A 22,880-nucleotide genomic window follows, 5' to 3' on the forward strand; every position below is an offset into this window, starting at 1 on the left:
TTAAGCTATGTACATCAGTTCTTAGAATTTTGAAATTATTAGTTTCGTCAGGAAAAATTTTCAAGAAGGAAGGAGAGTAAGTAATCGCGTGATATAAAGTTTTAAATGAAAGGTAAGGCCGCATGACTCTCAGAAGATAGATCTTTATTAGATAAAAAATTGGCTAATAAAAGAAATCTTTCTTGTTGAGGTATAACATTTGCCATCTGTTGCAAGCGTTGTGTGTACAGTAAAAGTTCCTTATTCGCGCTTCCTTTATTCGTGGTTTTACTATTTGCGGATGCGACCAATTCCCATATTTGCGGATGAAAAAATTGCGACCAATTCCCATATTCGCGGCTATAAATTTCTTTATTCGCGGTTTTTGAGAATGTAAACAAACAGAATGAAAGAAACCTTATTATCATTGAATAAGTATTGTTGCGAAAATCCCAAATCTAGTTCATTTCAGCTAAGTAATTTCCCCAAATAACAAATTGCCTAAAGAGGGAAAAACTAAATGCACATTCGCATTCAATTAAACTGATTTTTTTTATTTTGTCACCTAGGAACGTATCCCCTATAATCCCATATAAATTACCATTCCGTATTCACGGTTTCTGTATTCGCGGCATTTTTATGGAACGTATCCCCCGCGAATAAGGAGCTTTTACTGTATGTAGAATTCATGCCACCAAGAGCCAGCGATCATGGAAAAAGTTTTCATAGCCGAATTGTTCATTAGCTTTGGCAGACGAAGGCACTTCCATTGGTTTCGTCATAATTTCAGCAGCTTCGTCAATGTGAGCTGCTGGGGAGAGCTTCCAGCGTAGAACAAAGTCTAAAAAGGCGAAAGGTCTAACAGAGGTAAGCAGAAGGGTAACCATGAGGTCTCTCTTTTGTTTTGAGAAGACCAAGCATTTAGTCTTATTGATTGAAAGTGCGAGTTGAAGTAATTCAAGACGAGAGGAAATAAAGTTGAGATCAGATTGCAAATTGCGCCTACACAAACCTGAATGAGAGTTAGAACTAAAAATGACAAGATCGTCTGCATAGCCCAGCATTGAGATGTTTTCAGGAATGGAACTGAAAACGTTGTTAATATTTAAAATAAAACAAAGAGAACTCAATAGAGACCCCTGAGGAAGATCTGTAAAAGATCTCTTGTACAACGACATCGTCATTGTCAATTATTATGTTCTCATAGGAAAAGAGATTATATAACAAATTGCAGAATGAATATTTAATTTTACAATTGAAGGAATAAAATACTTTATTTACATTTGATAGTTAGTTAACTATGCGATATAGAAAACGGAATTGTTGAATGTAAAAAACACAGGACGATTCGTATGAAAATTAATTATTAATTAATTAATGTAGTTGCCACCAGTACCGCATGGGTTTGTTGTTGCAAATTCTCTTACCGTATGTCATTGTTGTAAATTCTAATTTTTGCTTACATTCGCTATCTACATGCGTGCTATTGTCCACATTTTAAACACAAGTCCGCTTGTGGTTGTTGCTGTTGCTGCAAGAAATAAACACAACATTTTTGAGCATTAGCTAATCTTTGTCAATATGATATCGTGTTTTACTTAGTTGTAATATACCTATCTGGAATTTACTTTAAATTTCTTTTAAGTATTACGTATAGACATTGTAAAATACATAATGGAAGCGGATGACAAAATCATATTCACCTTTGGGACGAATTTGGAATAATTATTTAGGTTTTTATAAAAATATATATATTGCATAATATTCGAAATTGAAAAAGGCTGAGAACCATAAGTGAAATCGTACGCACAGCAGGAAGTCGAAAATATTTTACATAATATAATTTAGTACACAATATCACGATTTGAAAAAAAAAATCGATGTAGATCACTTGTATTCATAATGGATTGGTGCTAAAAGAAGAGGAAGAAGGTTGGTTCATAAGTTAATAGACATTTTAAAACGCACCCAGACTCTTAACTAACCAAAAAAGTTTTTCTTTTTAGCTTTGGCCAAACTATAAACAAATAAAGTAACGGGCGTAATCATGTATGAAAAATTTAGCTGTCGCTATTGCATTCAGCTATTTAACAATAACGGTTGAATATGAAAGCGAAAGCTAACTTTAAGCTAAGTGGTTATCTCCGAGGCTGTTAATATGAAGTTATATATTGTGTTTTTATGTATTTTCTGAAACGTAAGGTCTGGAATAGAGGACCTTACTAGACGCTTGGATTAGTTTTGCAGATTTCAATGTCCTCTAGTGTGTAAAAGAAATATACAAAACGAATCTGTGGAACTGCTTTGCTGGATTGCGTTCCTGTTCCACAAGACGCCTAAATTAAAGATTTCTTGAATTAATTTCTTTTCATTCGTTCGCAAATTATTTTATGCCTTCTTGGGGAAGAAGATTATATCACATCAGCCAGATGTGATATAATGTTGGGACTTTCAGCATGTGCGATAACCTCTCATTTTGGTATATTCAGAAAGCGCAGATTGAAACTAATAAAATAGCATTTTTTTGCGGAAATTACTTTTCCCAATTTCGTACTGAAAATTTGCAGAAAAAGCGCTTAAAAATTTTTGTAAAGAGGTTTTGAGAAAAACGACAAAGCTCCCAAACGTTAAGAGGCCAAGTTAACAAAATGGCATGTCGTCCGGCACTGATATGTCGCTTTCAGCCATGGTATGATAAGATGTAATAAGTAAGGAATGGTCAATCACGCTTTTCTAGTCTGAAACCCAACGCACTATCAAAACAACTATAACAAGACTACGTTTTTTTTTTTTTTTATATTGAACATTTTCTCTTAATTCTTACCATATATTTGTACAAGTGCTTGAAGAGCTTGAAATATAATATATAATCTTGTACATATATATGTATAAAAAATAAGCATTTATCTCCCCTTGTACATCTCCTGAATAGTTTTATACAATTTTTATAGACCTGGCGTTCGATTTTACCCTATTTTTCAAAATTTTCTCTTAATTCTTATCATATATTTTTCAAAATCGAAATATAATATATTTATTTTATTTGATAGATATCGACTGATTATAAGTACTCGATTTAATATTCCGCTCTTGCTGGATAAATGTGCTCATAGTGTTAAAGGTGAAGTTTATGAAGTGGATGAAGAAATGTTTAAAAAAATTAGATGAATTAGAAGAGTATCCAGAATATTACGATCGTGATATACAAGAAATAAGAATGGAAAAAAAGGATGAGTAAGTTCAAGCAGATTTATTCTTGAGATACGATTATTGTTTTTTTTTTTTAACGATTTGCGATCCTAACTTACAACGGATGGGTTTTTCAAACGGACGCCGCCAAATGGTAGAAATGGATGAGTTATATTAGAGATGAAAGGATCTTCATCTGTTTGCATTACTTGGATGTATGATGCTTTCTCTTTCCGTTTCTGGAATGTCGTGCAGCTTTAATTGTCGTCAAACGCTTACAAAATTTAACCCTTTCTTTAGTGCAATCCAGTAATTGATTAAGAAAGAAAGAAAGAGGAAACATTTGATTGATTGGATTCATTGATTACTTCGGAAGATGAGTTGTTTTTCCGCCGAAGAATACATGAATAAATTTTCCGCATACATTGCTGTATTTATCAAACTACGTAAACAAAAGAATCATATGCAATAAATCGCATTGTTTGCACACGTCCATGCGTACGTAACCGTGTCAGCAACCTGTCGTTTGAATGGAAAGAAAAAAAAAAAAAAAACAAGAGTAAAGCGTGGATATTTGATATGTTAAATCAAAAAAATTCTATTTAGCTCTTCCATCTTCAATTTGTATACATATATGCCTGTGCTCCAGCTATGATTATGATAGCTATTTAAACTTGTTGAACTCCTTGAACTCCTTTTTTGCATTGCATAGAAACAAATTACTTCTAATTTCTTAGCTAATGAGTTTATAAAATAACAAATTGAAAAAATCGGCTTTACATTGCTTCGAATGAAGATTATGTTTACCTGCACAAATATAATACAAATGCATTTCGAAAATGCATACATTCGTATATACGTTTAAAACATTGGCTCCCTTGCATACCGTTGAGCGCCATCTTTAATTATTATGTGTGGCATTCATTTCAAAAAAAACGAAAAAAAAAAAGAAGAAACAACCGAACGAAACCAACGTACATGCACAGAGAAGCTAAACAAAAATTCAAATCATTCGTTAAGAACTCATAGACAACAACGGACGGGATTGAACGGAACGGATAGGTCTCGGATAGTAGAGTGCGAATAGTTCGGGCGCGAATGTATTTTCTATGCTTGCTTTGCTTGTTTGTGCGCGTTTTTGTTCAGAGAAACGATAAAGTAAGGTGTTTGTTTGAGAGCTTAAGCAGAGAAAAACGACGAAAAGAAGAAACTAGGCTTAAAGCATAAACCAAAAACAAAAAAAAAAGAATATAAACCAAACAAAAAATAAAAAAGAAAAAAAAAAAAGAAAATAAAGTCAAGAAAAGAGAAGTTTCAAGTGTCTTGTGTGACTCAATGATATTACTTAAGAAAATTAAATGATCTTTTCTGGACGCGAGAAAGAGAGCAAAGATCTCTGCTTGAAATAAGAAAAATAACTAACTTCTTACGAGCTTTTTTTTTGCTGTTATTGTTGTTGTTCGTATTGAGCATCTCCAGACACTCGTCGTCGAGACCGTATCTGTATTTGACGAAAGGAAGAAAGTCAGAGGTATTATTATATGGTGTGCATAGTTGATGAGAAAGCGTTTTAAGATCAAGTTGTTGTGGATTTTATAAGAATAAAAATATATATGTAAACGGAAGATGTCTTTATTATATTATACTATTAAGTTGATTTAAAAAAAAAAAACGAAACGGCAAGAGCAAAAAAAAAAAAAAAAAAAAATTAAACACAAAAGAACAAATAATTAAAGTAAAAATATTTAGAAAAAATTTAAATCGCAAACAGTATAAGCTTAGGGTGTGGTACACTTTTTATATATATATATATATATATAGTTATATGCATATAGGTATTGTTCTATATACACATATAAATATATATATATATATATATAAATCTTGAATAAATTTGTATAATCTTTAGATCTCTACATTCCCTAGATATAGAAATAGTGTCGCTATTAATTATTAACGAGTGCATATTGAGTGTGTATCATCAATCATCATCATTATCGTTCTCATCATTGAAAAGAAAACAAATCAAAACGTCGTTGCTCACTATTCGTTAAAATAATTGCAATTAATAGAAACTGTAGATCATTTAACGGTACAAACATGAACGTATCCATTAGTAGCAATATAAATTTGTGGTATACCGCGTGTATCCTATTGTTGAGCTTTTTGGCTAATAAAAGTACACATGCGCAGCGAACACCAACAATATCATATATATCGCAAGAGCAGATTAAGGATATTGGCGGCACTGTAGAATTCGAATGTTCCGTACAATATGCGAAAGAGTATTCAGTTCAATGGACCAAAACTGATGGTGAACCTGTTTTCTTATCATCCGGCTCAACATTAGTTATGAGAGATTCACGTTTCGCATTACGTTATGAACCTAGCGCTTCCACGTACAGACTGCAAATTAAGGACATTCAGGAAACTGATGCCGGCACTTATACATGCCAAGTGGTTATATCAGTGGTAAATAAAGTTAGTGCAAATGTGAAATTATCTGTACGTCGTCCACCGGTTATCTCTGATAATTCAACGCAATCGTTAGTGGCTAGCGAAGGTAGTGAAGTACAAATGGAATGCTATGCCAGTGGTTATCCCACGCCAACTATTACCTGGCGTCGTGAGAATAACGCCATTTTACCAACAGGTAATTACATATAAATAGATAGCATTTTCATGAATTTTTCATTTACTCATATCAATACATACATACATATTATATATATTGTGTTCGAGCAACCACCGGACCTGTGTTCAAAATGAACTAGGTATTAAGTAGAAGGGCTTAATGACAAGTTTCTTTTTTTTATAGTGCGTTTTTAAATAAATAGTGGAAAATATTACATATGTGTACACATTTAATATGCATAAGTATTTGTTGAGTCACCCACTGTGACCAAACTAAAAAATAACAGTCATATAATCCAACCAAGCAGAAAACAAAAAAAAAAAAAATAATGAAATAAAAACGAGAGGCTAAACAAGTTTCGTGACTCCCGCTTATTCTCATTTTCTACGTTTACCTTTTCTCGTCTCTTTCTTTGTTGCAGTAAACCTGAATATTCGCTACAAACTTGGCTTACATTCAATTATTTGTTATTGATTGCGCATAAAACAAAGACAAGTGAGAAAATATTATTACAAGCGAAGAATTAAAACGACCTCTAAACACCCGTCATCCATTACCTAATTGAAAGAAATCTATTGCTAAGCACAGTTAGACGGAAAAAGTATTTATTAAATTAATATAATATTTGTTTAGGTGAACAGACTAGGCCCGTTAACAATAAGACCTATATATCCAGTAAGTTGACGAATTTTTAATATAAATTGATTTTTTGAGTTTGTAGTTGATAGCAGCGGCTAAGATGATTTTTTCAGGAAAAATTGGTGATGCAGGTCTCTTTTATTAGGCGACAGGAAGATGAAAAAATCGTCAATTCCGGATTTATTCCCTAAAAATTGATCAAAAGGTTTGCCTGCATTTAATGTTAATTATATAGCGAGATAATAAAAGCAAGTAATAGATAAAAGCGAATCAAATTGAATTAAAAGGAAAAATCAGCAGATTTGACAAAGAAAGTCAACTGTTCGAGATGAACATAATTGCCAGCATGAAGAACTGCCAAAAGGTTATTGTAATGCGGAAAATGGAAAAATGCTGTCTATTGTTGTCAAATATCCTGCATTTGACAACTACGTGCTCAGCTGATAGCGCTGTGCTGCATTCCGCACGAGCGTCAGACGGAATTGCTCGGATCTCTTTTAAGTAGATGTTACGTGCGTATGATTGCTCGTGAATTTGTGGAGTATTTTAATTTCCCATGTGGAAAATTTGGCATCGGACTGGGGTTCAAATGTCGTGAAGAGAAGAATATTACAAAAGAAACGATCACTTTTGAGCTCGCACTATTTCATCCTTCCATTGCTGTGTGATATTTGTCCGAATTAGCCGAAAAGCATCAACGGGGGGCATATTTGATAGAAAGCGTTGTATCATCATATCGAACTTCCCCTGCGTCTATAGCAGCCTTTTCATTTAAGCTAAAACCATAGGGTTTCAGTAGCCACATCCATCAATAAGCGGATCAATTAAAATGTTATAGATTTTAAAAACATCCATGTTGTGCGGATCTTTGTTTTTGATTGATACAGTGGCCGATTTTCTCTCAGCAAAGACAACAAATTTTTTATTGTTCTTCGATTTGGCCAAAAAAAGCGTTGCTTACAATTTACAGCTGTTTTAGTCATACTACGTTCCCAACATGATGGATGATGGAAACATTTGAATCAGAATCAGCATTGGTTTAAAAGACGTTAAGGTGATTCTAGTCTGTCGAGAAAATAAATCTGTAGATGGTTTGCTACGGATACAGACGATGCTGAACGCTCTGATTGCATAAAATCGACAGCAGTTGTTCCGATAAACATGTCGAAAAAATAGTTTTGGAGGACTATAAAGTGAAATTGCTAAAGATAGTTGACATCTAAATCTAAAAGCAGGATATTCACTATTTTCCTTGAGCATTTGTCCATGGAAAAGTTCTGTTCAAACTCGGATTCGCCTTTGCTTACTTTTCATGCTGTTAGTATGTAGGTGAACCATACCATGCGGTATGGGATAATGGATGAAACGTGGATTCATCACAACACTTCAGAGTCAAATCGTTAGTCAGGCGAGTGGGAGAGGAACCAGCAAGAAGCCTTCTAAAGCGATCAAAAGAATTATGTCACTAAAGAAATTATGTTACTAAATGTCATGAAATTTTGGCGGGTACCGGCTAAAATTTGGTACTACTAAGGAGTCGTGGGCTTATCGATACTGTTGTCACTTCTGTGTCAGACCAGAGAATTATTGAGTGATTTTTTTACTTTCCACGGAAAAAGATTTTTCGCCCTCAAATTAGCTCCAGTTTCTGAATTGAAGTTCGCCTGAGTTGGAGTTTGAATTATCTAAACAACTTGCAACATCTTAAGCAGATGTTTGCCTTTAGGCTTTATGTCTTCATAATGTTCACATGCAAAGGCGAAGATCACTTTCTTTGCCATTATCCATTTTACGTATACTTTGCCAGTTCTTATAACACTCGTCAACACAACGTCAATAAAAGACCTGCAGTTTTTGATGAGGAAGTAAGAACAAGATTACAAATGTTGCGTTAAATTTATGTAATTATTATGCTGTAAGATAAACGTAAAGAAGGCCATCACAGCAATAATTTACTGATAATATTGGATTTATAATAGCAATTTCTCGTGCAGGCCATATGTTCCGAAGTCCAGAAAACCAAAATTCTAATATCAAAAAGTCATCCACAAGCAATGTGTTCCCCACATTTTGTATTTAAATGCTTTTTATAAGTGATGAAAGGTTATTCAAAAAAAAAAAAAAAATTGAAAACAGGTTTATACGCTTCTAGATTATTATGATTTTCTCATAGGTCTTTAGGTTATTTCGCGGAAGGTATGGACATCTTACTGACATGTATAGCATGTATATGGGGTATGTGACAAGATCTCTTATGTAAATCGATTTTTAAAAAGGTATTTTCCTTGCACCTTTGTTACCACATTAAACCCGTCTAGATTTTCCTGATCGTTGATCGTTAACCTTGATGAATGAAGGGAATTTCTCCCGTCACGGCCAGGCTACAATAGCCATATGTTAAAATTAAAATAATAAATCGTTCCGGTAACCATTTTGCTTGCTCTCTAAGGTACATGAAACCTGATCTTATTTTTGTAAAGCTGTTACCCTTTGAAAATTGATGGTTGACATGAATTTTCTCAGTTTCGTGGCCGTCATAGATCCATATATATGTTCATTAACCGAAAATAAGCAAAATTTTCATACATTTTGATCGATAGTTTACATTCTTCAGCAGATTTTAATTATCGAAAAGTCTCTTAAGGAAGATCATCTCTCTAATCATCTGTGCCGATACGATCGATCATTTCGGACTTGAATTAAAATTTTGTTTTTTTTATTTGCTTGCTTTTCTACCTGCAGAGGATTTAGTTTTTTAGTTACATTGTCCGTTTGTTTTATTAGACGCTATACTACTTGTTGTACAAGGCTATATTAAGTTTGTTCAAATGTATGTAACACTCAGAAGAAGTTAGACCCAACTTTTATACTTACCGTCGATTCGGAATTACATTCGCAACTAGACTAGATTTTGAATTGATTTTGTCTGTCCGTCTGCAGTCAAACTACAGGTCGCAGGGATCGAATCACTTGTTCGATCACTTTCCATATAATGTTTCATTTTGAGGAACTTGAAATAGTTCAGCTGGCTTGTCTGTCTATCCATCCTCTACTTAACCAGCTACGGGTTGCAAATTTTGGAGATATTTTAATGAAATTTGATAAACTCATATGCTGTGATCGGACCACTTACCATATGAAGTCCTATTTTGAAAAGTAGTCCTATGAAATGGCGTTGACCTGATTGAGCAGCGATGTTAAGCGAAGTAGCGCAGAGTATTTAATATATTGCCCATACATATGTATATTTAAGAGTAAAAAGGATTCAGCTTTTCTAGTTACATTTTCCATTTGCTTTCATTTCATGCTCTAGAGCAGCTTTTCATCACATATACAAAATGTTATTCCTCTTCGATACCCTTATCTGTGTAAAGTAGAAAGTTTTTTGAAAAACTCTTTCATAGTATTATTTTCCCCACTAAATAGCACTGATTACGGTAGTGGCAAAAAATTTCAAGTATTTTTTTCCAATATTGTGCGTGATTTGCTTAAAACACCGTAAAATATGCCGTATAAACAAATTTCAATTTTAAGTGAAATTGATTCTAAAGAATTTTGCAACACCCTCAACTTTATGTTATATGCTAATGGGTTCGAATGAATGACTCGCTGAATGCTAAATGAATTTTAAAAAGAGGGCTTCGGCCACTATCCTCACACTACGCGCTGCTTGCATGCATAATGTCTAATTTTTATGCAAGAGTGACGATAAGAGTACTTTTGAAAATTGCTTATTAGATGTGTTAAAAAGAAATTTAATTAAATTAAATGTTTTTTCCTTTTTTTTTTTTTAACACTTGCGCCATATCCACATACACATGCACATATGTGTGTGTTTATTTAGCAGAAATGAAAAATCAGTCAACTAAACGGAATAGTCTGATATTAAAAATTATTATTAAATTGAATTGAATAATAAGAGAGAGGATTAGTTAAAAATGTATGATATGAAAATATTAAAATTATTTCAAATATATATATATATATTTTATTTTTCAACTGCGTTCATTCATTTGTGCCCGAAATATCAAAATGTGATTTATATAAATTTCTGTGATTTTGCGTAAAATTTTTTTCAACCAATTAACCTTGTGCTGAGGGGTTCCGGGAATGCACTGAGTATCAAATTTATTCATGTATTCATCATAAACTTGTTTTTTTTTTTTTTTTTTTACAAAAGACTTAACTGATAAATGACTCTGCAAACGTTTACATTTTTCAAAGCAAGAACACTGTGCAACAGCGAAAAATTGCGTTATATTCCCACTCAGTTTCTATGAAGCAGATGAAAAATGATTGAACAAATGAAAATTTATTCATTGAAGTGACTTTTTTTTGTTTTTTTTGAAAGTTCATAGTCAATAATTATTAATTATGCCATACATCATTTGTGGTACAATGGTCCTTTAAGGAAGGACTTTGAGATGGATCTATCTTTTATTAAACAAGTCGATTCAGAATCACTTTCTGGTGGGAAACATACTCCCTTTAAGTCTGTATGTCCTTCTGCCCAACTTGCATTCTTGTGTGCAACATACAGGTCGCAGTTTCTCTATAGGAATTTTGATGAAATGCGATGCAAGGGTGCAACTTAAGTGAAAATCGTTTAAATCGGACAAACCTTTTCGACCATTTCCCATATAACAAATTATTTTTACTTGAGCCTTGGTGCGTTCTTATTACCATCCTATACATTTCAATGTTCATTCAAAAATCGAAGTAACCTACGTGTGTCGCAGTCTTTCTAAATCCACTGCAAATGCCCAAATAGTATGTGTTTACAAAAAATAATTTGTTTATCTCGATTCTATACACAAACATCACTCCGTGTTTTTTTTTTTTTTGTCAAAGGTAAGTTTTTTGTCAAAGGCAATTTTTTTTCAAGAGAATTAAAAATTCCTGACTAAGATAAATATTTAAAAGTAAAATTATAATATAGTTGCGAAGTTTATTGTTGCCATTGAAAAAAAATATATATATAATTTTTTTTTTTGTAGACCAGTGTTATTTTACGGCTCATAGATCGCTTGAATTTAAATCCTTGCTGCTAGTGCCGTTGATAATATTTTTGTTTTCTATGTTTTGCTTTATACGCGTTGGTGTACTTTTCATGCATTTTAATTACTTTTCAAAGAATCGAATAAACATGTAAAAGAGCATTGTAGCTTAGATTGAAACATGTAAATACTTTCCTAATAGTTTCAGCATTTAAAGGTTTTATCAAAATTCTCCGAGCGTAAATTATATTTTGGAAATTTGAAAATTTCTCTTTCTATTTAGCAAAGGCATGTTGGACATTTCTGCCAGCATTTGCTAAAGACTAACTGGCACAGAGCTGATATAAAGGAATTATTTTTCTTTACCGGTAACACTAAATGGTACGCATCAATTTTATATTCGAAGAGAGGCTCTAAACCGATCCCGTTTCTTGGTAAAACTTCAAACGTTTCCCGTATTCGATTACCTTTTTTTAACACTAGATAAATTTTTGAGTAGAACAAGCAAGATTGCTTAGATACTTTTATATAAATTCGAAGGAGAAACTCTCAGATCGGAGGGGATATGCAAACGTCAACAGAGTCTAACCTTAGCAAAATTCTGAAAATGAAATTATGATTTCTTATATGGGATGTGGTCGTAAAAATGGTTCGATCCAAACTTGTTCGGCCAAATAACGTCAGTGTAGCAAATCTCATCGAAATATCTCAAAACCTACGACCTGCAATTTGAATACGAGGAAATAAGACGGACAGAGGGACAAACGAGCTGAAATCGATTCAGAAAGTGGCTCTGTCAAGTCTTTCTGGGTTGCTTCATCCGTCCGCATAACCTTAATATATCCTGCTCCACAAGCCGTACAGTGTGTAAAAAGCAATTGCGGGGAAGAAAATGGTAAATCAAAATCCTGCGATGCTTATAGAAAGCCAAGGCCTGCATAGCCACGAAACGAATTGTATGATGGATGCAATGCAAATGGGAGGTAGAATAAAAATGTATTTCAAATTCTTTGCTTGAAATGTTGAAATCGTGTTTCTCGAAACAATGTTTGGCTTGAAATTTTCGCGTCCCTTTACATACACCTATATAAGTATATATAAATACATATTGGTATATAAAATATTATTAATATACATCTAGAGAAGTTAGCCTACTTTTAGCGAGGGCAAGGTGATACTCTATCCTTTATGACCTTATGATCTTTGTATCGATTAATGGTAATAGTAAGGTCATAGTGTATGCAAAGCCTGTGTCGTACCAGTTGGTTAACTACCAGCCAACCATATAACTAGATATGAAAGCAAAGACAAAAAAGACAAGGACAGCAGATGTGTTATGAAATTGTAGTTGATACGACATGTGAATCATATTTTCGGCCAATAGATGTACTTTATACAATCAACTTAGACATTGTGACATTTCGATTATATGGTCGTCTTTCGTTTTTCATTTGAGAGTTCATGTACATGCTTGCGAGAAGGCCAGATAGTGTTGGAAGCAGTTTTATTTTTAATAATAGTTATCGAAGAAGATGACATGTGCTGCGTTTAGTGCTTTTGTAATATGGACATCCTTCTGTCGGAATGTTAAGAATATTTTCAATTGCTTACGCACACCATCGAGACATGGAAATATATCGTAATGATATCCATCACCTAAGGATGAGGGGGGATTTTCATTTAGTAAAGATCTCTGCAACGTCCGAAAAGAGACTTCGGGGACCAGACAAATCGATATATTCTTGATCAAATTCTAAATCGATTTAAACTTATCCATCTAACTGTCTGTCCGTGTAACATTCTCCTGCCGGTTGCACCTCTCTGGCTTAAAATTTTGCACAAAAAATTTCAAAGTTCTTGCACGCAGGTGGGTATTGAATTTGAGCCAAGTCGGTCAAAGGACACAACGTTAGTACAACATAATCTGAAACAACCTCTTTTTTTAAAAAGAAAAACAATTTGATTTTTTGTTCGTTATTTATAAACCGCAGCAGATGCATTCATATTCTGTGCGTGGCCATGCAGCACCTGTAGAAAGTAAATGGTAAAAATCGGTCACGCTTACTCAATATTATAGAGTATTGAGATTTAGTTCTTATATCAAAACGTTTATGGCACCCAGAAAGGAGCTGCATAGACCGAACAAAGTCTTCTTATCATTGATTAACATTAAGCGGTGACGGGATATAAAAGGCTCGGTCACGGCCGAATATAATTTACTTACTTGTTATGTTACCAACGTTTGGAAGCATATATCAGGCACACTGTAAGGTATTCATCCACTGTTATTCTTAATTACAAGAATATTTAGAAATTATTTAACTGTAAACGGCTAAGTTTATGCGAACTTTATCGTATATGAGGATAACAGCTAGAGTGTTGTAATGAGCTCGCATCGCTAAGTTGAATTTGGAGACCCATCTTGTTGCCACAAACCGATCGTTGGAATCAGAGATTTGGTCAAACACTTCAACTGACCGAACATGAAGCGTTTAGGAATTGCTGAGTTAACTTAAAAGTGGATCTGATCCATCCACTGTAGTATTAAAAGAATCGAGCGCCCTTAAAAAAGTGACGGAATCCTGAGCATTTATTTACTCTTCATGACATATGGCCTCGAATGGCGTGGTATCTAGGTCGTTCCTGTAAAATGTTAGTAAAAAGTAATCCGTATTCCATAAGTGGCTTTTGGGAATTGCGAGCATTTACGAAGAATTCTTTTTCCATTTTCAGAACAAAAGTGGAAATTAATATTGTGCATGTGTTGTAGTCTATGAGTGCAAAATAATAAACACAGAACGCAGAGATATTCGCGATATTTGTTGCATAGACCTGCGGGCGGGTTGAATCAATTGCAAATTCTTCTCCAAATAGGTAGGCGTTCATTTTGGCTAATGGGAGAATGTTTGCCGCAGATACTACACAGTTGGACACACGAGCTGATGGACAGACGGACGTGCTTAAATCGATTCAGAATTTAATTTTGGTTAAGCCTATATGTTCTTGGTGTGGTCATGTTTTCACGTGGAGAGTATAAAAACAAGAGAGAGAGAGTATAAGAACAACCTTTTCCAACTCACCCAGCGAAAGCTTGGTTTATTTTTTGAGCTGAGTTTATGACTGATGCATCCCTTTTCGGAAATGCATCCGCTTGAAGTGTGGGTGGATGGGTGAGGGGATGTGATATCACCAAACATTTTTTGACTTCGTATTGCGGCTGGAGATGAAATTTATTAGCAAGGATCGTGAAACAATCGTTCGAGTCCGTCTGTTAAAAGACCTAAATCTAAATTATTTAACCTTTGTGAAAATCTAGAGGCTTTAGCTGACCATACATATAAATTTTTTATTTTAGCGAGGACTTGCAACGAAGTCCGCTAATGTTTTGCGTCCTTTCGCTTTATAGAAATGCAGAATTCCGAACAAATTATATATAAAAGACTCTTAGGATTTAATTAAAGCAATTTGCCCTTTAAGCTTCATTAAAATATCTCTGTTACATCATTTAAGAAAACTGTGGAAAATCATATCTTGTTTTCAATCTTATGAAAATTTTTTTGTTTGCTTTTTAACTTGTAAGGATACGTCGTAGGTAGTGTGGGTAGTGTAGGTAGTGTTTTAGTAAATCCATTTAAGACAAATCTTTTTGCCTTTATGAGGACTTGGAGTCGTTAAAGCACTTCGGCAGGCAGCAAGGTTCATCGAGCATTAAAGAAAGCAAAAAAAAAAAAACAAACTTTTAATAAAAGCTTTAATCGTTTACAGCAGTTTTTCTCTCTTTCTCTTTCTTTTCTTTTTTGTTTTTATGCCGAAAATAAATGTTTGAAAAGTTTTTTTATATACAAAATATTAGAACTCGACAAAGAGGGGAGGTACGAGTCCTGCCACCCTTAGTGTTAACGTGGACGCGCACGTATTTGCGTACACATGCATAAGTATACATGTATTTTTAGTATTATTGTTATAGTGTTTTTGTATTGAATTTTTCTCAGTCGCTCAGTATGTTTGTTTACATTTATTTTCATTCTTTTTTTTTTTTCACACAATACTTAGTAACGGCCTAACATAGCTCGTTTCTTTTTCTTTTTTTCTTTTTTTTTTTTTGCATTTTTTGTGCCTTATTATAGGAATACCTTGTAATTTATATAAACTGACAAACGTTCACATTTCAGTTGTTGTTTTTATTGTTGTTTCGCTTGTTGTTGTTGTTATTATTATTATTATTATTATTATTATTATTATTGTTCTCATGCCGCCATTATTTTAAGACTATTGTTTACAAGGAAACCGTAGAGAGACAAACTGGCTGAAAAGTAAAGGGACGAAATAAACATAAACGCCTTTCTAGCCTGAATTTTTCAATAATTTTCTGTACAAAGCAATACAATCCTTTTTGCTACGGATATGTTACGTCTGTACGTATATGTACATGTAGTTTTCTTATACGAAAGCGTTACACGTTTTATATACATATCTATGTACTTTCGTGTATTTTTCTTGTTTTTTTTTTTTTGTTGTTGTTTGAATTTTGTTTACATTAGTTGCAAATTGTTTGCATTTAGTCACGGCTGCCTCTTTATTTTCTAACCATTGCACTCTCACATGCACATATATATATATATATATATATATATATATATATCTATATGTATCTGAACATGAATACATATAAACACACAAATACACACACACACACACATACACACAACACACAAATATGCCTCCCAACAAACATATTCGAATACTATTTTTTATTTCCTTTTGTTTTTGCTGTTTGTTATATTGTGTATCCCTTCAGTATATACAGCTTTGTGCACCTTTTCATTAAGACTCTACTCTACAGCGGACTTGTATACGCTGTCCTGTGTATGTGTTTGCTTGTCCGTACATGGTAGGATAAATGTTAGTAAATGCGTGCGTACGAATGTATATAGGTACATATATATATATATATATATATATATATCACCCATTTGCTTGCTTGAGCACATTTTCAAGTTGCGGAAGCAAATTGCGCGTGCTAAAGTTGTCGAATCTTTGTCGTCTGCTACGGTTACGGTTGCTGCTTAACAACTTTGAGAAGATTGTCATACATCTATGTTTATTTGCTTGCACATGTGTATGCGTTTCTGTGTGCTGTATGCTCATGTCTTTTTTTTTCTTGTTATTGCTTGTTTTTGTTTTTGTTTTGCTAGGTTGTGTTTGTTATAAACCGGGAGGGTTCGTTTGTTTATTCCTTTCCTTCCTTCCACATATTACGTTACTCCGTACGGCGTATTTCCCCTCCCCGCCCTTCGCCACTGTTCGTCTAATGCTCGAGGATATGATGATTCTATGGCAAAATTATAGGTTTCACGAAATAAAGTGTGAAACTCTGCTCAGCATCCTTTTTGAAAGCCAAACAACAAGGCTTTTGATTTTGCATTTTGTTGATGTTTGTATTGTAGAATGAAACACATATATATATATATATTCATACATACTCATGCACATACACACTAATATATATACACATAATCTTTAAATACTTACACGTACATAAAATACAATACCTACAACAGTAACAACAACAACAACAACAACAACAAGAACAATAACGACAATAGCAACACAATTTGATATGTTTGTTGGCCAGCCGTACGCTTTTGAAATGAGTGCAGTCACACTGTTTTATTAATGCATGCTTAGTGTACATGTGTATATACGTTAATGGCTGTATGTATATATATATATATATGTGTATGTGTGTGTGTGTGTGCGTAAATGACACTTACATTGCCAGCGATTTAATCCGAGATTAAATTCTCAGAGTTTCTCTTTTTTAAGGCAAACGTGTTGTGTGTGTGATTTATCGCTATTGAAATCTTCATAGAAACTATAATATTATGTAATTGACTTTTTAAAAAGTAATTTAACCTACACTCATTCACTCGCTCGCTCGTTTGCTCCCTCCCTCAGAGACATACGCATTTACTTAAAAAGGAAAAAAAAAAAAAAAAAGAAAAGAAAATGCAAATAAGAAGAAGAAAAGATAAATACGTATTTAAGTGCTTACTTTTTATTTAAATACACACACATACACACACATACACATTCATGTATTTACACGCATATATGTACTCTTGCAGAATTTTAAGTGTTTCTATTGATAACCAGGGTGAATGTTACCTACCGCCACCATACCACCATTAACTTCTTTGAGCACTTGAACGTATTGCAAATACTTTTGAATTAAATAAGATAAACGAGGAAGTAACGATTTTAGATTTAAGTACCGTGAGAGGAGAAAGTGAACTTTCATCGAAATTAAGAATAAAAGCAAATAAATAAATAAATCATTCGACAGCGAGATTTATACATTTCTCGATATTTACCTCAATCAGTAACACTTTACTATATTTTAATTAAAACTTTTCACACCTTTCGATTGCTTATCCTCAGGAGATGGATATACATGGCACGGTGCTTGTTTTGTAAAGCAAAGACTTTATTTATTCTTGCTTGATCATTTCAAATAAGTTTTGTATATGACTTGAAAATGACTTATACCCATAACCAAGGCATGAACGCCCGCTATATTGCATATTGATTTTGTCAAAAGGTTTTGCTGCACCGTCGAGCAGGAAGCCACAACACTCGAAAAAATTGACCTGACGCACCCAATATTATGGCGTATTAAAATTGTAAATTTTTGGTCAAAATCTTAACAAAGCCCAGAAGTAATTTTCAAAAACCCCATAAGTTTCGTACAATCTTGATGAAGTTCGTCTGTCCATCTGTCCGTCTACCCAACTGTGTAGTATTTGTGGTAAACATTCTCGCGGCTAGGAATTTGTGAAAGAATTTGAAACTGACTTAGGCTTTTCAAAGGACACGCCTACAACGCCGTTGCAAAAGCTTCCAATATTTCTCGGATTTGCAGGTGATAGCTTCAATTTTGCGCTCAGGGGAATGTTAACACTCGACGTTACACGGACGGACGGACGGACGGACTGACGTGATTAAATCGATTCAAAATTTGATGCCAATCAAAAATGCACACATTTGTTGGAGGGAGGCGGAGCGGCGGTCTCTGAAGCTTGCTTCTGGTTGTTGTAGGAGAATGTTTACTGCAGACATTACACAAACGAACAGATGGGGGGAAATCGCTTTGAAACTTGCTTCTGGGTGTTTCGACAAAAATAAATATACTTCTCATCCTTCGGTGATGCATATAAAAATTAACATCATTTAGAAGTTTGAGTTTAGTTTGTAAGAAGATGAAAAATGTTATTACAGTGTTACTAAAGTGTAAGAAGCCGTTACTTCCATGTTATTTTTACTTTAAATTTTATTCCGCAGGAGTTTGAATTTATTATTTATTTTAAATCACTATTCCCTTGCGATAGTCATAGGACAGCAATATATTGCCCGAATTCAAATTTGAACGAGAAAAGTTTTTGCTTTCTTTTTATTTCTTCTTCTTCCTTTAAACAAAGGTTAATTGCAATGTAATCTTTGGCTTTTGGCCAAAGTTTGCCTTGCTTTGCTCCGTTGTGTTCCAAAATGAATATTCCGTTTTTGAGTTTTAAGGATCAGTGAAACAGAGACATTTCTTGTTTCTTTTTTTTTTGTTTTTTTTTTTTTCTTCATTTTTCATCGTTCGTTCAACAAACTTTAAGTAGTTTTTAGCTACTTATACTTAATTCCTTGACTGGCAAATGGAGCGTAGAGTGTGTTTCGTCAATCCTTTTGCGGAGTGTTGAACAGTGTTGTACGTTCTTATGAACGCAAATGAAGAGTTGTTGCTAATATTGTTATAATGACAAGGTTCATGGTAAGAGTCTTAAGTGTAAAAAAAAGAGCAAGAAGGAGGAAAAAGGAAAAGATAAAAAACTTGTTTTACTTTAAAGAATGGCCAAAGAAAACATAGATGGACATGCATATCTATACATACAATAACAATAATTATGCACAAGAATATGTGTTTATATTCTCTTGAACTGTAGACGATGATGGTCTGAGTCTTGCTTTTCCAGTAACGGTCATTTATTTTTGACCACTACACCAAAGGGTCAAGTACCTGGACTAGGTGTTAAGTGCATTACAAACGACACACAGGTATTAAAATAAACTATTATAAGGAAATGGAAGGAATACATTAAACACGTATACATGCGGGCATGTACACAAGTGTTCAAGTAAAAGAGCATCACCACAAATACGAAAAGAAAACAAAAAAAACAAAAAAAAAAACTTAATCCATGAGGTACATCAGTTTTTGTGTAATATGTTGTTTTGCTTGTCCTTTTTTTCGTTTTCCTTTTTTTTCTCTTTGTCTCCTTTAAATTATCGTTCGAATTTCTTAAGGGACTTTAAGTATGCATATAACATACATGTGTATGTACATGTTTTTAACTCAATAATAGTTTTCAGAAAGTACGTATTTGCACACTGCATTATATTACCTGATTGTTAACCTACAGGTTACAAAAAATTGCTAGTTTCACTCTATACAGTACAATGACTTTGGAAGCTTCTTGTTACAATACCATTGTGAAGATGCAATCCACAATGCTTTCAGTATTCGCTATTACTTGTAATGCTTTTGCTTTCAACCTTCAGTTCAGATACCACACATTAGGTGCTTGTCCATCAGTATATATCACCCTAAAGGAAATGGCCTCTCAGCCGGTAATAGTTAAAGGCGAAAATGCGCTCTGAGCTTGTTGTATTTGTAAGGGACGTGAAAATGAAATTAGTTTCTATACCCCACAGATGTACACCAAAAAACGAAGCAAGCTGTAGAATACACTCGCATCGTGAAAGGTCACAGCAAGCGCGGTTTTGAGACTTATTTTTACGATCTAATAGACGCTTCGAACTTTCCAGAATATGTGGAAAAAGTCATTATCTGAACGACACATTTTTTTGCTTGAAATTTCAGACTTTTCCACAAGCGCTCCGAAAAGACATTCTGCGTCAAATGAGTCCGTTCCGAAAATCTGTTGATTTCTAATCTCCACTATATACTAAGAAAGTCCTTTGGAAAGAGTTTATGTTTTTCATGTATAAAGATCAGCTACATAGCCGAGTGGATAAGAGTCGCGATCGGTGTCCGCCGTTCGTTCATACCTGGTCCGTGGCTATAGTGCAGTTCACTAGGCTGTAACCGAGCCCTGTTTCTTTCTTTCAGCGTTCATCCTTTGGCCATAATACGTCGCGGAACCGAATTTCATCAAGACATCTTAAAAATTACGACTTGTAGGTTGAACACAAGAGTACATGGACAGAGGGACAGGCAGGCAGATAAGCTTAGCTCGATTCTGAAAGTGATTCTGCAACGATTGTACCACAAATGGTGAAGGATCTAAGAACATGTCGATGACATTTGTCAGAAGTTTGAACGCGTTTTTCTGAAAAGTCGATTTCACTTTCTTCTCGTTTTTCAATGTCTTTAAAAAAAATCTATTTTCTCTTCGTGGAAACACGTAGTACGGAATTTTCTATAAATTAATTTAACAATTATTGTGTTACAGAAGCCAACCTTAAAATTAAATGTTTTCGTTAAAGTGGTCGCCAGTTAAACAACAATTAACAAAACTTGAATTTATTCTCCGTATCCCTCTGATAGCTGTAGGTTTGCAGATGAAATGATTTTTTTTTTTCTTCAATTCGAATTTGTCCCTTACAGTACTTTCCCGTGAGTCTCTTTAATTGGAGATGGTTCGCGAAAGTGGCAACGATGTTGAATTTTTTAATATTTTTCAAAAACTGTTATTCCCTACGGCATTTGTAGTACAAGAGCTTACTAAGTTTGTGCGGATGTACGCAATAGCCAGCAGGACTTGAGATAAACCCGCCTTTTATTACGACGATTGATTCAGAATCACTTTTTCCATCGATCTAAGCTTGTGTCTGTCCATCTTTCCGTCTCACTTTATTTGTTCAATCTACAGGCTGGAAATGTTCAGATGTTTGAATGAAATTTGGTACAACGGCAAACTTTGACTTAAGCACGCACAGAATCGCTTTTATTCGGACCATTTCTTCAACCTCTTTTCATATGACGCTTTATTTTCAAGAGCCATCATATGGTAGCATAGAGTTCGCCGTGACTCAACATAGAATTTTTATTTGTTTTTTTTTTTTTTTAATTCAAATGTGTCCATTGCAGTGTTTTCCCCAGAGTCCCTTCAATTAAAGATATCTCATGAGATTAGTATCGCTGTTGAATTTTTTAATATTTTTCAAAAGTAATTTTTTTTTTTGTTTTTCTAATAGTTGATTATATGCTTAGCAGCCTGCGGGAATATTACAATATTATAGCCTTTCGTTTCATCGCACAGAAGTTGTAACAAATGCACTTTTTTACGGTGTGGTACAGTGGCTGCCTTCTTAACCCATATGCTTGCAAAATTTTGATTGATAACATGATGTTATTTATGTTTTTATTATTTTGTTTAAATAGAAAATATGGAAAATTATTATTATTACGCTTGGTAATCTCAACTCTAGTAAATTCAGATTATTTACGCTTAAATGTATTTACTCTACAGCGTGTAGTTTATGCAGACTTTAGTCAGCCCTTTATTGCAATTTAAATAAATTATTATTTTTTTTTTTTTGTGCATTCTTCGATCCTGTAAATATTGCACCAATGTATCAATAATTTTACCAAAAAGTGTACCGCCCTATATATATATATATATATATATATATATAAATATATCTAGCTTTAATGCTTTCTCGTTAATATTGTACAGTGTTTTTATTTAACTCTTATCCATTCCAATTAACAACTTAATAAATTGTGCAACAACGACATGCAGTTTGATATGATTAAGAGAGATGCGGCCATCCAGTCCATCTGCAGTAAATGCAGAAAATCAACTTCACTGCCATTAATGTAATCGGTTTGATTGTTTTCTTTATTGGTATGGATTATAAATAATTGCATACGTCCGGATATCGAACGTATCGTGTATATTGTTTTCAAAGTTCGTATTGATGATGAAAAAAGAAAAGTGTTTTTATCGCAAACAGTTTCTATTGTACTATTATACGCAGATTATTATTTATTTTTGTTATAAATTTCTCTTTCTCCATGACTCTCTCTCTCCCTCTCTCTTTCTCTCTCTCCCTCTCTCTTTCTCTTTATTATATCGCGACTCTATGAAACAAAACTGCTTACTCTTGCACATGAGAAATTCTACATTAATTCCTTACCCATTTTCACGCAATAAGTACTTATGTATGATTCCATAGGCTTATCTATCACGCATCGTATCAAAGATTATGCCAGAGTTACAAATATTAAGTCGTAAAAGGTTTAAATGAAGGAATAAACTAAGATGGTCGTTGGTTTGTAGCTTTCGAAGGCATTTAAAAATAAACATAAATGCGCAGTAATACCTGAGCATTAAGTAAATATGAAATTTGTAAAATGTTTTTTTTTTTTT

General features: G+C 33.7%; 1 protein-coding gene across 2 annotated transcripts in view; it reads left to right on the forward strand.

Annotated features, from left to right (window-relative positions):
- Positions 1 to 4,201: 4,201 nt before the first annotated feature.
- LOC119635605 (lachesin) overlaps positions 4,202 to 22,880 on the forward strand; it is a 48,086-nt gene continuing 29,407 nt past the window's right edge. Inside the window, exons 1-2 of one of the 2 annotated variants that reach the window (XM_038030486.1) lie at positions 4,202 to 4,699; positions 5,078 to 5,821. In XM_038030486.1, coding sequence (XP_037886414.1) covers positions 5,269 to 5,821 — 553 coding nt within the window. In that variant the 5' untranslated portion in view covers positions 4,202 to 4,699; positions 5,078 to 5,268. The remainder of the gene's footprint in view (positions 4,700 to 5,077; positions 5,822 to 22,880) is intronic. The other variant, XM_038030487.1, reaches the window with a different exon arrangement.

The sequence above is a fragment of the Glossina fuscipes genome, unplaced genomic scaffold (assembly GCF_014805625.2).
Source record: "Glossina fuscipes isolate IAEA_lab_2018 unplaced genomic scaffold, Yale_Gfus_2 27, whole genome shotgun sequence".
Lineage (NCBI taxonomy): Eukaryota > Metazoa > Arthropoda > Insecta > Diptera > Glossinidae > Glossina > Glossina fuscipes.